Raw genomic sequence first — 15,891 nt, forward strand, 5'->3', positions numbered from 1 at the left:
ACTGCAAGGCTCTTCCTCACTTTCGAAAGATTAATTATAGAAATTTTATAATTCATATTTCTCCTTAAATCTTTTTGGCTCAATCGTCATGACCGAATATGACACATTATTATTCAAATTGTTTTTCATGTATCCATATGTAATGGGTCTTGTGGATTTACTCTTTTGCTCCTTTAATCACAATAAAAACATGTTTAAGCAAATGCCTGGAGTATTTCAAGTGCACCTAGGATGAGTTAATCCTAGTTATACATACAAACTGGGGGATGAGAGGCTGGAGAGCAGCCCTGCAGAAAGAGATCCGGGGGTTTGGGTTGATGGCAAGCTGAACATGAGCCAGCAGCGTGCCCTGGCAGCTAAGAAGGCAAAAAGTATCCTGAGTGGTCCTAACAGTAGCTCAGGCAGTAAATTCATGGACTCTACCCTACACGGGGGCAGCCCCACCTCGAGTACTGTGTGCACTTCTGAACAGCTCAATATAAGGACATCAAACCATTAGTGTGTCTGGAGGAGGGCAACCAAGATGGTGAAAGGCCTTGAGGCCTTACCAGGAACAGCTGAGGTCACTTGGCTTATTCATCTTGGAGAAGAGGAAGTTGAGGGGTGACACCATGGCAGTCTACAACTTCCTCAAGGGGTCAGTGGAGGGGGAGGTGCTCATCTCCTCTCTCTGGTGACCAGTGATAGGGCATGCGGAAACAGAATGAAGCTGTGTCAGGGGAAGTTCAGATTGGACATTAGGAAAAGGTTCCTCACTGAGAGGTTGGTCAGCCACTGGAACAGGCTCCCCAGGGAAGTGGTCACGGCACCAAGACTGATAGAGTTCAAGGAGTGTCTGGATGATGCTGTTAGTCATATGAATTAGTTTTAGGTAGTCCTGCAAGGAGCAGGGAGTTGGACTTGATGATCCTTATGGGTCCCTTCCAACTTGAGATATTCTATGGTTCTATGATTCTTTTATCAGAGTTGGTTCATTGCTTACAGAGAGATGAGGAATCAGAGTCTCTCCTAACTCTGGGCTAAGGTACAATATTGAGACTAATTTTCTGCCAGGAAGGGACCATCATGACCCATAATCCCTCATGCATGCAACTCAAACTAGTCAGATATAACACTTTCAGCACAAACTGATTTATCCAGTCTCTTTTAAATTGGAGTTGATAAGCAGTTTGGAAGACAGTTGGATACATGTAGAATCTACATCCCACTGAGACACAACACTGCTTCAATTAACATAAAGGAATGGGAAATGGGAAAGAGGAGAAAGGAAACCTGTGAGAAACTGTCACAGAGAAGTACCAGAAGAGTGAAAGAGAAAGGTTTTGGAGGGTGAAGTTACTGCGAGAAAGCTATGCTCTTTCCTGACTCCAGTATGCACAGCATGGCACCAGTGCTGGGTGATCTGTGGTGAAGTGTTTTTTCAGTGCCACCACACAGTATTTTGCTTGTTCTACTTGTTTTGGCTTCCTGCCTCCATCTCCCAAGATAATACATACTTTGGTAGGACCTGGGAGACATAACTTGCTAGTAGCAAACATGACCTTGCAAAAGAAGGAAGATAACATGACACCACCTTCACCGGTGGATAAATAGTTCAAATATTTCTTTCACTTTCCTGTATCTTAGTTGATTGCTGGCCAGGGAAATTTATTGCAAGAGTGCTAACAATGTGTTTCTTAATGTCTTGGAGTTTCTGTTGATCTGGTCATGGAAATAGGGCACCTAAAATCTTCAGGACACTTAATTTTCAGCAGCTTTGTTCTAAACCCACACTATTTCTAGGCCATTGGATTTCTTATCAATTAAAACATACTTCTTCACAAAGAGGAGATGTGACGAAGTACATCTGCTCCTGTATGTAGACAGACTCAGTGCTGCTTCCTGATTTTTGCTGACTTCTCCTGCCAGCACAGCAATGAGCAGTCATATTCTTGTCCTCAGCAGTCACTCCTTTAACCAGCTTCGCAGTCCATCCATCTCTAGTACACAAATGAATGATAAAATATAACCATGCATTCTCAGTCCTGTGTTTTCAGAGACTGAAAACTTTGAAACCATTTTTGGACTTAGCAAATCACACATCCACTAAGGAATGGATGCTGGAGTCCTCCAATCTCAGACAGAGAAATATTTATCTAACAGCTAAAAACTTGAACAGCCTTCCACACCTGAGGCACTGTAGTAATAACAGGCACCTAAAGAACAGGCCTTTAAAGGTCAGGTCTGGATATAGCCTCAAGTTGGGTGACAGATATCAGATCCCCATCACCCAGCATGGAACAAGTCCTCTCCTTTGTGTCAACAGAAGAGGCTACAGCTTCTTCTCTCTACAAAGCAAAGCAAAATAGTCATCACCATCTCCCAGATACTTTGGCTCTCTGCTGTGTAATGAAGTATCAGTGGATTACCCCCTCTTCTACCCCTAGTATTTCTTTCAGCACAAGCATGGAAGAAGGCTCACACACACAGCTTTAGGACCTGTCATAAGAGGCTTTTACTGATCTACCAGGACATCCCAGATGTAACTGTAATTTCACACATGTAAAGAATCATAGAATCATAGAACAGTTTGGGTTGGAAGAGACCTTAAAGATCATCCAGTTCAAACCCCCCTGCCATCAGCAGGGACACCTTCCACTAGACCAGGTTGCTCAAAGCCTCATCCAACCTCACCCTGAACACTTCCAGGGAGGGGGCATCCATAACTTCTCTGGGCAACTTGTTCCAGTGTCTGACCACCCTCACAGGAAAGAATTCCTCCTTAATAATATGTAATCTAAACCTGCCCTCTTCCAGTTTAAAGCCATTGCCCTTTGTTCTATCACAGTTAATTCAAAGGATTAGTGAGTTGTGCAGATGCAAAACCACACTTGTTTGCTTGCCTGCAGTCTTACCATGGGAAGGCAATTCACGTAATGAATTTCCATAGAGATGACAGAATTTTATCCTGGGGCCCCACTGTTTATTCCAGTCCTAATTCTTCAAATACATAAGAATGTAAGTAACACTGCTCAGTTGAACCAAGTCAGTTATTTGCAAAAATTGGTCTCCTGAAGTTCACAGAGTTAGAGTAACTTTGGTTGGAATGGTCAGCTGGCAGTCATCTGGTCCTAACTTCAAAGATACACCAAGTTGTTCAGAGCCCTTCCCGGTCAAATGTTGCAGATCTTTAAGGCTGGAGAATTCCCAAGGTTCTGATTAATTTAATTTTAAACATAAATCCAAATCTCACTAATGTAGAAGTAGCGTAAGCCAGCCAGCCAGCTTGCCTTTCTCTCACCAAATCAGACTTGGCCACATGTGAGAATAGGTCCCACCAGTTACTTCCTTTTGATTCTGCCATGGTCAGCCCACAAAGCTCTCACTGTCTTTCCTCACTTTTAACTCTCTTGGAACCAAAGTCTACAGAATATCTCTGTAAATCCCAAGAAGTGCTTACTCACCTGGTGAACAGCAAATTCCTAGGAAGGTTAGGAATGCTTAGGAGCAAAGGTGAGATAATACATAACTTCATGCTACACATTTTTAGGTTCAGTAGCATAATTTATACTTTGTCTTCATTTTATTATATGTGGATATCAATGGGCTATCATTTGTATCTGGCCTCCCTGCATTTTTTATCTTAAAAATTAACTCTTAAACATCACAAGATAAAGACTTTAACGCCACATGGTCCAACTGTCTTATGACATGAGCAAATTCTGACAAATGCATGATACTCCCTGGAAAAAAAAGATTCCAAACTAATTCTGAGCTTTTATTTTTTCAGTTCATACAGCACTTTCCTACTTTTTCTAAATGTTAGCAATGCAGGTAAACAATGACCTTCTATTAGTGGTACCTTACAGACAAAAAGAATGGGATTCTGAAGAGGAGCAAATTCTTACAGTGGAAGGCTGACATCTTAGTCTCACAGATAAAATTCCAGTGTTGTGGCTCTGATAAGAGGTCAATATGGAGAGGGAGAACAGTGAGGTGTCAGATGAGTTCCTGTAAGGAAGGTAGGGATATGGGAATTAAAGGTGAACAAAGTGGGTGGAGGAGGAATCATTAAACTTCACTAAAAGAGGGTAGATTCAGACTAGATAGAAGGAAGAAATTTTTTACAACAAGGGTGGTGAAACACTGGATCAGGTTGCCCATCCTTGGAAACATTCAAGGTCAGGTTGGACAGAGCTTTGAGCAACCTGATCTAATTGAAGATGTCCCTGTTCACTGCGGGGGGGTTGGACTAGATGATCTCTAACCAACCCAAACCATCCTATGATTCTATGAATATGATTCACGGGGCTCTGTGTAAGAGCAGTTCCTCTTTCCTCTTCTCTCTTTTCTCTTTTCTTCTGCTTCATTTCCCTTGGGTATGGTTCATTGCTATCCATTAATGCCCTTTCCCAAGGCACTAACTATCCCCACCCTCACCATGACCTCTTTTATCCTCCTTGCCCTAGACCAACCTTTATCTACTTGGGGCAGTGAGGGAAAAGGGTAGGGCTGGGGTCAAGCTTCATTTCTAAGAGGAGAAATGTCAGGGAAAGGAAGGTTTGGGACTAAGGAAGAAAGTGGGAGGAAAGTATTGCCACTCCTACTGCCCAGAGGGATCACCTGCTGTGTCAACTACAGAGTCCGAGCTGCAACTCAGCTGCATCTGCAGGAGGTGGGGTGAGGGCCCATTCCTCCAGCCACAAAGAGAGAGCAAGTGCTCTGCCTTTCCTTACGTATGCTCTGCTAACTCTCCTTAGTCTGATGTTGCCTCTGTACCGCTGCATTCAAATTAGTCTTGGTCTATGGCTTGGTCTGGCTATACTTCCAGACAAGGAATTAGCAACCATAGAAGCAAAGGATATTAAGCAACCCTTGGAAAATAAAGCAAAAGCTCTAGGAAATGAAGGGAGACAGACCACGAAGAATGAAGTCTAAATGAGCTGAAAGGAACAGTTAAACTAGTTTTAAACTGCACAAAGAGAGTTCTGCTTTTAGCTTTGAAAGAGCTAAAAGAGCCTCAAATACCAGTCCAAACGATAACAGAGCCATTAAGATCTGCATATAACTGAATGACAACTGGAAAGGGCAGCTCCAAAGAGCTTGGAAATGCTTTGGTAAAGAAGAGCAGTTGATTATCAGGATATTTTTAAAGATCCTCAGTGCAATACCCTGCAAGTTCACACTTTTACATCTTTCACAAAAGCTTGAGGCATGAAATCAAAACTTTCCATCACATTTTGTCTGAGAGCAGAAAGGAACACGAGACCATCTTGTCTTACTTGCTGTGTATCACATCATTAATTTTTACTTGTCCACTGTTATAAAAAGCTTGCTAACTTGAACCATGTAAAAGGATGTCAGGTCTCAACAGGCTGAGCCCCTTTGTGCAACAGGTAGAGAACATGAGATGGAAAGATCGAAGAATCTTGCAACGGCAAAAGAATTGGTAAGACATGTTAAAATCATGACAACAACATTCCGGCTCACCCAAGGTCCTTGTCAGTCGGAGGGGGAAATTCCATTCCAAGCCCCCTTTTTGGGGTTCCTCTCTTCCAGGACAAAGGCCTACTGCCTTTGTACGTGCACTTAATCAGGTAGTTCAGAGCAGGCCCAAGGGCAGCCTAGAAAGCATGAAACTATGGAGGGCCAGCAGGTACCAAGCAGATTGGTGAATAGCTAAGGTTTCCCGTACACTTCCACAAGTGAGTATTGGGGAAATTATCCTGACGAAACTTCTGAAAATGCCAACTGCCTCGTGAAACCCCTGGTCATTCCACCAGGCAAGAATATGTGTGGTCAAGCTGTATGAAAAAATACCAATTCTTTAAAAGGGTTTCTTAAAAGAGAGCCCTTGCTCTATACCCTGCTCTTGCACAAGGCTCCTGTTTAGGATGCACTCTTGTTTAGAAATGTGTTTTGAAGATCTGTTGACTTGATATTCCCATTCCTCATCCCACAACATGGCACACCTTGCACTATAGCACTGCAGCCTGGGAAACTCCCAGTAACACAAAGCAGGGATCAGCTTTCTGATTCAGTAGTTGTGCAGCTGACGTACAGTTACACCCTCTGAGAGATTTCTTTGGAAAAATTACAAGTTTCATCTAAAGTGCATACAAGTCACACATACGTCATCACTCATGATGCAGTACCGTGTATCATGATTGAGAAATTCAGGCCGCTCTTCATATTTTTGATGTGAACTGCTACTTGGGATACTTTAAAAATGCTCGCCACCTGAGTCATTGAAAGGAAAACTGCACCCTTGCATATGTGAAAACAGGGTGCATATTCATTAACTGATTAACTGTCTCTTTTCAGATAAAGAGATCAGTCCTTTCTCAGAAGCGCTGAGCTTCTTAACAGAGCCGAATTTCTCAGAACAACACTGACTTTATTAATTACAGTGTCTAAGCCAAAGTATGTAGAAGTCATAGTACTAAGCCAAAGTATGTAGAAGTCATAGTAAAGTATGATGAACTGTGCCAGTACCGTCAAATTTCACCACACCTTTGCTTTCTGCAGGCGTGGAGCAAAATGCCTCAGTAATACTTACACAGGAACCTCACCACACCCTCTGGCAACTCATAAGGTTTAAAATACCGCTAGAGTATGTCAGAAAGGATTGCTTGGCAAGGGAAGGCTTGCAAACTTACTCGTGGGAGGTACACAACAGATTGCTATCTACTCCGTTTCAAAATAAAGACACGTGTACTCTCAACAAAAGCTTTAAAAGGAAAAAAAGTTACCCAAAGATCTAATCTCTCTTGAACTTAAAAGCTATTTGAGATTTCAGGATGATACAAATTTATCCTACATAAAAATCTGTTATAGCACAAGCCAAAATCTGTTATAGCCAGTCTAGGTGATGTAGGTAAATATATATATTTTTTTTAGTTTACAAGGTTAGGAAAAGCTCATGCTGTGCTCTCCATTACACTATGACAGAGGCATCACCCAAAAGAGAGTCCTCCTTAGCACAGAAATGTTCATGTACCTAGTCACTTAGCACCCTTACTATTTCCTCAGCTTCTGTGTCCTTGTCCTTGCAGTTTTTAACTTTAAATCACACAGAGATTTAAAAAAAAAAAAAAAAAAAAAAAATATCAGACCTCCAAAGGGATTAAAATATTCTCAGATTTTAAAACCCTTCTCCTACCCATGCTTCTTCTAACTCCTGAAGGTTTTTTAAAGGTTTGGGGACATTTAAAATCCTTTCATGTTTAAAATCTACTGGCCTGCTGGCCTGCTCTGGCTGAGCCAACAACTTGAATAGAGTGCTCTGCTGGTTAAATCAGAAATTCTTCCCTCTCAAGTAAATAAACAGTGCTTATACTGGTAAAAAAATATTTGAAGATGTCAGGGAAACTGAACAGCTTTCTTTCAAACATCACTTTTTCTTTTGATCTACTTGAAATATAAAACACCTTAGTTTTGAATTAAATCAGATTTCCAAGAGCTATACAGAGTTGATAGATAAAATAAGCTACCAGTGAACATGAAAACCTGCCATGGAAAGTTGTATCCTAAAACAATGTCTGAAAGCAGAAGCTACCATTTTTCTGTGACAGAAAGTCTTTCTCTCAAGACTCTCAGGAGCTTTTATAGAGCACTTTGTAATGTTGTGTTTAGACATCAAGCATTTCACCTACTCCTGAACCCAGGTGCTAATGGACAGAGCAACACACTGTGTAGGAAAGTCACAATGACTTGTGATAAGTTACACTGAAACTGGAGGAAAATGAAATGCATTTATACAGCTGAGATCTGGCCAGGGCACTGATGTCCTGCCAGTATTTGTCCTGACCAAATGGAACATGAATGACCGCAGTGAAAGAGCCCACGTGTTTACTTCCCACAGAAAGGATACTATTAATATAAAAATAAGTCTTCTACTGTGGGCTGTGTTGACTTAGGAGAGAGTGGGAGTGAGAGTACCGCTGCTACTGAGTCAGCAGTAGCACCACCCATTGCGCCGTGTCCTCTGGTGGTGCTAATTTAAAAGGATATTGGAAAATGTTATCAACCCGTCATGTTGATTTAGCATATGTTGCCCTTTGAGACGAGTATAATTTTAGTTACTTCAGTCAGCCTTTTTTTTTTGCTAATGACCAGCCACACCATTCAAGAGGTGTTTACAAAAGGTAGCTTTGAAACCTGGTACAAAGGCACATTCAGTCTAACCCAGCATTTCTGTGTAAACAGAACACCTCAGACACTTTTTTTTAAAGCAGCAAGCAGTATTGCAAGTTAGCAAAATAAATTCACCCCTGCTTTAGAACCAGAAAATCCACAGCAATTGCTCTAAGGGATGAAGTCTATCCAGTGTACCTATCACTCGTTCAACAACATGGCTAAATTTGCAAAGATTACTCAATTCATTTAGGCTTTGGAAATCACTTAAAGCCAATGTAAACAGATTACAACTTTCCCAGGCGCAATGGAAGCAATTAATTCTGCAGCGAATACCTCTCCTACACTATGCTGCTCTCTGGACAACATAATAGATGCATCTAACTACAACTCACACTGAAACATGCTGGTTTTGTGTAGCTACAATTTCAAAATACCCAGGGGGCAGGAAAATGCCATCTGATTAAAGTCGTACGGTTCCTCAGAAATAGGAAAGCAACTTTTAACAAAGCTTTTGGTTCCCAAATTTTATCAACACAGAAGGTTCACCATTGGCAAGGGACCTTTTGCAGCTTTGCCCTCCTATGCCCTACACCAAATTTTGCAGGTACTCTCATGGCTCATTCCTCATTACAGGATCCTCTGTGCCAGCCACTGACCTACAACATAAGTTTATGTCAAATGTTAAATGCATGCTCACAGACAGCAGGTCAGAAGAAAGCTCTCAGAAGGTTGCTGAGGACATAGACCTTGTGCAAGTCTTGCTCAGTGTCAAGGAGGTGGCCCTGGAGAAACAAGCAGCTCCTATCCAGGTTTTCAAGGTGGTATCATCAACAGTGCAGAGAGGCAAAGAAAGAAATCAAGGGCAAGGGTAGGATCACACAGGGTGTTTCAGTTTAGGGGTCAGAGAGGGGATGGACAGCTACAAAAAGGACAAGAGAGGAAGGGACAGCATGACTGCAAGGAAAATCAGGGAAGGAGGTATTTTAGTAGCCAAGGCAAGAAGAAAAAGTGGATTTGACAGAATATTCATTTCTGGAATGGAAAATAAAGAATAGATCTCTGAGGTGCGACATTGGTCAAACAGCAGCTTTCAGATTAGGGTAGAGAAACAGAAGCAGAAGAAAAATGATGTTGTCACTGATAACAAAATCAAGGGTCTGGTGCCCGTTTCTCAGCCTTCACTATCTCACAGTGACAACATTTCTCTTGGTTGTACAGCCTCAGTATCCTCCAAAATTAACAAAATCCATTTTTCTAAAACAAAAACACACCAGGAATGACAAATACTTTCTCAGTAGGAAATGGACAAGAGAAAAACTTACACATAAGAAGTCACTATCTTTTCTCTGTCTGTTTCTTCCTCAGAAATCATTTCTATTAGACGAATCATAAAAGAAGTAGGTCAGCAATTGTCTTTTTTTAAAAAACCCCTAAACCACAAAAGAATGTTTTTTTAAAGTAGTGCATGTTCAAGTTGTTACTAACCTGTTGCCACAAAAGTGTTTATAGAAATACTTCTGCAGTCAGTTTTGTAAGGTTCTGGTGTGGTATCATTCTCACCATCACTTCACATCCTACTTTTGAGATGATTCAGTTCTCCCACAGGGATGTGGACCTCAGGGCATAATAAATTGCACAGTCATGAGTCATAAGAACCTTTGCAGAACAGGCCAGACACATTATAAATTCACCCTAGCCTTCATGTGAACTTCAGAAACCTTGGAGGCAACCGGAGCAGCAGTGTTCCTCCCTGCACAAAACAAGGTACTGTAATGATTTCTAGAGATTATTTATTTCATGTACTCTTGGATGATGTTGCTTTGTTGACAAATGCATAGGAAAAAAAGGAAGCAGGGATCTGAACTGGAAACAACAAATGCTTGGGAAAGTAATTTACTAAGATGGCACAGGCATGGTCTAGAAGGTGGAAGTCTTAAAAATATACAGGAAGAGCAATTTATTGTACAGAGTTCTATAATTTCTAGAGCTCACTGGATAGCACATATATCATACCAGAGTAAGAACCACTGTGTTTGCTTAAGTCAGTTAATTTATCCTTGTGTTCTTTAGTTCTTATGAATGCGGGGTCAGCTCCCGGTTTGCAAGCTACCCAGGGCACAAACTGTCTTCATTCTAAGGCCATCCTATATCAAACAGAATAGCTCCTAGTCCTTACTTAGAGCCCTCAGCTAAACTTGCAACACAAATGACCAATAGCAGCATTTGTGGTCTACTGAATCTGGAAACCCTGTCCTGCAGAAGATCTAGGAAGCTAGCATCAGGGCTAGCGCTGTATGACAGAGTTTCAGGACATTTTTGAAAGTCAAAAAGGGAATTCAGGATGCTTAGCATGCAATATTTTGGGCACTGCTTGCCCAAGCGTTGGAAGGAGTATTTTGTCCAGTCCTAAAGGAATAGTTTGGCTGTTACTGTTATCAGAGTATTTGTTCACTACAGTTACGAGCATCAAGTCTCTTGCACAAACTGAAGCATAAAAGTTGTCATAAGAGACAGTCCCTCAGTATCCTTTAGCCCAGGCACTGGTGAGTAACATCATCAACTGTCATTCCAAAGGACAGTGCAATAAATGTCCTAGTAACAAACACAAAACAAGGTTGGAGGCTGCTTTTCCCCTTACCTAAACGATAGCTAGTGTTGGCAGTGAAACAGGACAGGCTACACCCTTTATGACTTTATAATAGTTAATCCTCCTTATTCTTCATAAATACTTTTAAAAAGCCTTTGAATCACAAAAGAAATGTCAAAAACTAAAGATAAACTTACAGACACAGAGCAGTCATAATTAGTGGTTTGCTAATAGCATCTTTTCTCCCTTTCTGTGCAGGTTCAGAACAATGGAAGCTTTGAATAAAGCAAACACAAGCTTTGCTCTTGACTTTTTCAAACATGAGTGTCAAGAAGATGGTGAGAAGAATATTTTGTTCTCCCCATTTAGTATGTCATCTGCCCTGGCTACTGTTTATTTGGGAGCCAAAGGTAACACTGCAGATCAGATGGCAAAGGTGAGTCTGGGCTTCAAAAGACAGCTGTCTGAAAGGGTTGATCTCTTGGAATAACATCCTCTATGCAATAAATTTACTGTGATGGAACAGGGGAAAGCCATAAGCAGAAAAATTACTCTTAATCAAACCTCTACACACATATATGCCACCTCCTGTTTCACCCCTGATGTGCACTGTAATGAAGAGACCAGTTTTCCACTTGTATAGGACAAAGAAATAGTCTATGCTAGCCTTTGGAAACAGGCCCCCAACAAAGGAGAGAAGTGGCACTGGTGATACTGTCTCCTTTTAAATCTCACCAGCAGAAATAAGGACTCTTTATCCCAAAGCTCAGTAACTTGAGCACTCACCAGGGAGTGGGAGTCCTGGATTCTCTTTCTATTCTGCCACAGACAATTCCCATCTCACATGTTATCTCTTTGGAAATGACCCCACACAAAAAGACTCTCTGAGAGACATCAGTGAGAGATTTTACTGAAACAACAGATTTTCTATTGTTGCATTTATTATTGTTTTTTCCATTATAGGTACTTCACTTTAACAAAGCTGAAGGAACCAGAAACATCACCACAACCATAAAAATGCAAGTCTATTCCAGAACAGAAGAGCGACTATCAAGTCGACGTGCTTGTTTCCAGAAGGTATCTCACCAAGCCTAGTGATCAAGCTATGGGCATGGTCACATCTTCTCTTGCTTGTATTTTCCTCCCACATTTGCATTTGCCTATGTTTGCCTTCCTCAAATGTAGTGTACACAATTATTTGGTACAGCATCCTGTGATACCTTCATCTAATGCAATGCTTATTACATGCTTCCCCCTTTTAGGCAGAATTGCAAAAACTAACCTCAAATTTGCAAAATTTAAAATTTAATGTTACCATTCTCTGTCAATAGATCCTTTGATCTTTTTCCTTTAGCTTTGAGGAAAGATTCTTTTCTGAAATTATTAATATTCAATAGCTATCTATTTAGCAAAAACATGTTCTTTGGGCAGGCATGGTGCCTACCTCAGAGAGCTAATCACAAGAACAGAGCTGCCTTTCCACATATTTGATTGCAACATCGAGACAACAAAAACCAGAATGTTAACTTTTGTGGGCTACCTATTAGGCTTGACATGTTTCAGAAATTAAGACTCTATTTCAATTGAATAGTTAACAAAATAAATTGACATCTTGGAATTTCCCAAGGTAGACCGGTTTCTTACCATTATATTCCTGAGATATTTCTTTGACATACGGGCAGGCATCTAGTACCAAAGTATACGTAACTTAACATAGCAGAAAAATACAGAAAAGCAAATGTAATCCCTCTGAGTCAGTGAAGGATGTTTTTCCTCATTGACAATTCAACCACGCTGGTGTCAGGCTCTTCGCCCTGCTCTTTCCCGACATCCCCCCCCTTTGTGGGAGCGAGCCATTTCCCTGCAGTCTGCCAACAAAGCCCCAGCAGCCATGAGTTCTGATGAATGGGAACTTGGGTCAGCATCCCACAGCCAAATCCCATGGCAGGAAGATTTATTTTAGGGGCTATGTCAACAAACCATTTGCAGTGCATGAACGGGAAGGGGATTGTTCCTCATGAGTAATGCTTGTCAGAACTGTAAGACTTACAGAGCGCTGTGGGTAGGGCAAACCCTTCTAACAGTTTAGAAATGTAAGTGTCTGTTCATGCCTCTGATTCTGATGACAAGATGAATACAGCACAAGTCCAGATTTTTAGTTTGCCAGTTCACAGCTTAACTTCCTTGCGCTCACTTGAGAGTTTGATCCCACATTCATTTAATCCTGTTACTTCAATATAAAGAATTTACTGCAATTAGTGCAATATATTAAGAAGTATTACAAAATATTAACATTAAGAGCAAGATTAAGAAATGTAGGGGCAAGCTTTCCATGTAACACACTTGACTTTCATAAATGAGGAGTCACACAAACAAATCTTCATTCGCTATTTAACAGTGACAGTCTGTCTCTCATTCTCTGGACATTCTTAGTTTCACAGTCTCCACTTACAAACCCTTAAATGTTTTGCATAGTTCAGGCTCTTAATGCTTGTATTCTGAGACACTTACAGTGTCTATACCATGTCTGCAACTTTCAGTACTTTCAAATTATTCTTTAATAGCTGCCTGGTTTAGAAGACCTCTTGTGTTGCAATACAGGTAACAGATCACCTGAATAGAAATACTTTACTTGGAGCTGTTTGAAGGAAAAAAATAAAAATTTTGAACTATTTTACACAACAGATTAATAAAGTCTTTTTCTCCTTTTCTCCAAGACAGAAATTGGCAAATCGGATAATATCCATACTGGGTTTAAAGCACTCAACTTTGAAATCAACCAACCCGCTAAAAACTACCTGCTTAAAAGTGTCAACCAGTTATATGGAGAAAAATCATTGCCTTTCAGTAAGGTAGGTAGGCCATTTATTCAGATTATGCAGTGCTATTTAACCTTTATGATCCATCTAGGACAACATACCGTAAACCATTTACTTTTAAACATTTTAATTACATCTGCAAATCCTATTGTTATCCTTAACATAAATGTTTTCTATGAGACTTTTCCTGAGACTTTGGACACTAAAATTTTAATTTTATGGGATGTGTATCTAATTTCAGAGTGATTTGCAGATGTAGTTAGGTGAGAACATTTAAATTAAGTATTTCCACTAAAAAGGACTTTGTTCCTTTGACAAAATGCTGTACTTGTAGTCTATGTAATTTTTATCACACTTTCCCTCTGTTTGTCTGTAGTTATTTATTAGCATTCACATTAGCAGGCAACAAACAGGTGTCTCTCTTGCACTGCAGGAATACTTACAGTTAGCCAAGACATATTACAATGCAGAGCCACAATCAGTTGACTTTGTGGGAGCAGCAAATGAAATCAGAAGAGAGATCAATTCCAAGGTTGAACATCAGACTGAAGGTAAGCTCCAGCCCCTCCTCTCCCAATTCAAAAAGAAGCTATTTCACCATTGAACAAAGTCTCTGTACCCAAGGGGCCCAAGGCACGTAAAGAATTCACCTCAGAAAGGTAAATCAGATCAGTTTTCCTAAAGTAGTCACCTATTGACAAGCCCTTACTAAAATTAGTGTCCTCTATCTGAATGTGGGAGGAATGTAGCTTACTCTTCTTTGTAAATCAAGATTACCGCAATAACCACATATTTGCAAATAATCTCAAGCTAGATGCATGCTATGTCAGCACTTACAATTTCCTTGGCTCATATCCACAGAAACAGTGCCAACACTTACACCAAAAGAGTAAAACTGCACAAATGTGTAAATGTCCTTCTGTTTTCTCTAGGTAAAATCCAAAATCTGCTGCCTCCTGGATCCATAGATCCACTCACCAGGCTAGTCCTGATAAATGCACTCTACTTCAAAGGAAACTGGGCAACAAAGTTCGAAGCTAAAGCTACCAGGCAAAGGCCTTTCAGAACAAACACGGTAAGGGAATATACTGCCCTATACCCTACACTGCAGGTGGAAAAAACTGAAAAAGACAGGGGATAGAAATTCCTGTCAGTCTTTAAATCCACGCATCATGAACCTTTTTTAATTTAAAGCACAGTATATTTACTTCACCACATCTTCAACACAAAGACTGCTCACACATACTAGCACCTGAGCCACAAAAGAACTGTCAGAAGCTGACTTGAAACAAGCTTCCATTCTGTGAAGGCAGGAAAAACAGAGGTGAACAAAACCATATGGGTTAGTTCTTTACACTTTAATTTTTAACCATACAACAAATCAGAATGGAATACAGCTTCCTATAATGGTGTCATCTGAGACAGCTTAGATAGCCTGCCCAGCCTCCAAATGCCTTTCCAGAAGATCAGGATTCCTCTGCAGATCCTGTGTCCTACCACTTAGAGCCATAAGGATGTCCCAGACACACCGGGCAGCTTGTACAGTAAATACAATAAACTTCCACTGTGCTACTTTAACTCAGTCCTTTACTGTTCAGAGTATAAATGGCAAACATTTAATTTGATTTGTTGCAGCATACAACTAAACCAGTGCCCATGATGTACCTGAGTGATAAATTTAACTGGACCTACATAGAATCAGTTCAGACTGATGTACTTGAGCTTCCATACGTCAATAATGACCTCAGCATGTTTATCCTGCTACCAAGTGACATCACCGGCTTACAAAAGGTAAAGCAACTGAAAACATAAATCATGTGAAAAAACAACAGTGTCGTTATTTACTTACTTCATGCATGTGCCAGGTAAAAGACCAGGCTACAGTCATGTTTCTAGGAAGGAGAGTACGGATCAGGCTCAAGGAAAAGTAAATCCCAAACTTGGCCTAGCGCCGTGAACCTGAACCTCTTGGAGCTCAGCCTAGATTTCTTACTCTTGGCAGCTGGCATTTTTGCGGTTTCTAATGTTGATCAGTCCTGGAAACAGGTAATACAAACCCCACAAGACTGGCTTCTCTTCCAGCTGAACGTAAATGAGGACAGAAAGCCAGCCCTGCTGAGATCCACTGTCTGTGGACCAGACAGATATGATTTCATTCAAAAAAAACCCCCCCAAAAACCCAGCCACAAATTGGGCAGCCTCCATTACTTTCCAGGATGTCCAGAGCCAATACATATGGATGCTGCCACCTTCTGTAAGGAGACTGATCCTGCCTTTGGATCATAATCTCTTATTAAATTCTCATTCATGTTAGTGGGTGTTCTGTAGAAAAAAATCGCTTTTCAGTAAATTCTAAAATGTAGGGAA

At 40.7% G+C, this 15,891-nt stretch overlaps 1 protein-coding gene across 1 annotated transcript in view; it reads left to right on the forward strand.

Annotated features, from left to right (window-relative positions):
* The first annotated feature begins 9,776 nt into the window (after positions 1 to 9,776).
* LOC104526374 (serpin B10) overlaps positions 9,777 to 15,891 on the forward strand; it is a 6,981-nt gene continuing 866 nt past the window's right edge. Inside the window, exons 1-7 of the mRNA XM_029085385.1 lie at positions 9,777 to 9,882; positions 10,964 to 11,141; positions 11,669 to 11,782; positions 13,423 to 13,557; positions 13,958 to 14,075; positions 14,457 to 14,599; positions 15,160 to 15,315. Coding sequence (XP_028941218.1) covers positions 10,974 to 11,141; positions 11,669 to 11,782; positions 13,423 to 13,557; positions 13,958 to 14,075; positions 14,457 to 14,599; positions 15,160 to 15,315 — 834 coding nt within the window. The 5' untranslated portion in view covers positions 9,777 to 9,882; positions 10,964 to 10,973. The remainder of the gene's footprint in view (positions 9,883 to 10,963; positions 11,142 to 11,668; positions 11,783 to 13,422; positions 13,558 to 13,957; positions 14,076 to 14,456; positions 14,600 to 15,159; positions 15,316 to 15,891) is intronic.

This window comes from Antrostomus carolinensis, unplaced genomic scaffold (genome assembly GCF_000700745.2).
Source record: "Antrostomus carolinensis isolate BGI_N321 unplaced genomic scaffold, ASM70074v2 scaffold9930, whole genome shotgun sequence".
In the NCBI taxonomy this organism is placed as follows: Eukaryota; Metazoa; Chordata; class Aves; order Caprimulgiformes; family Caprimulgidae; genus Antrostomus; species Antrostomus carolinensis.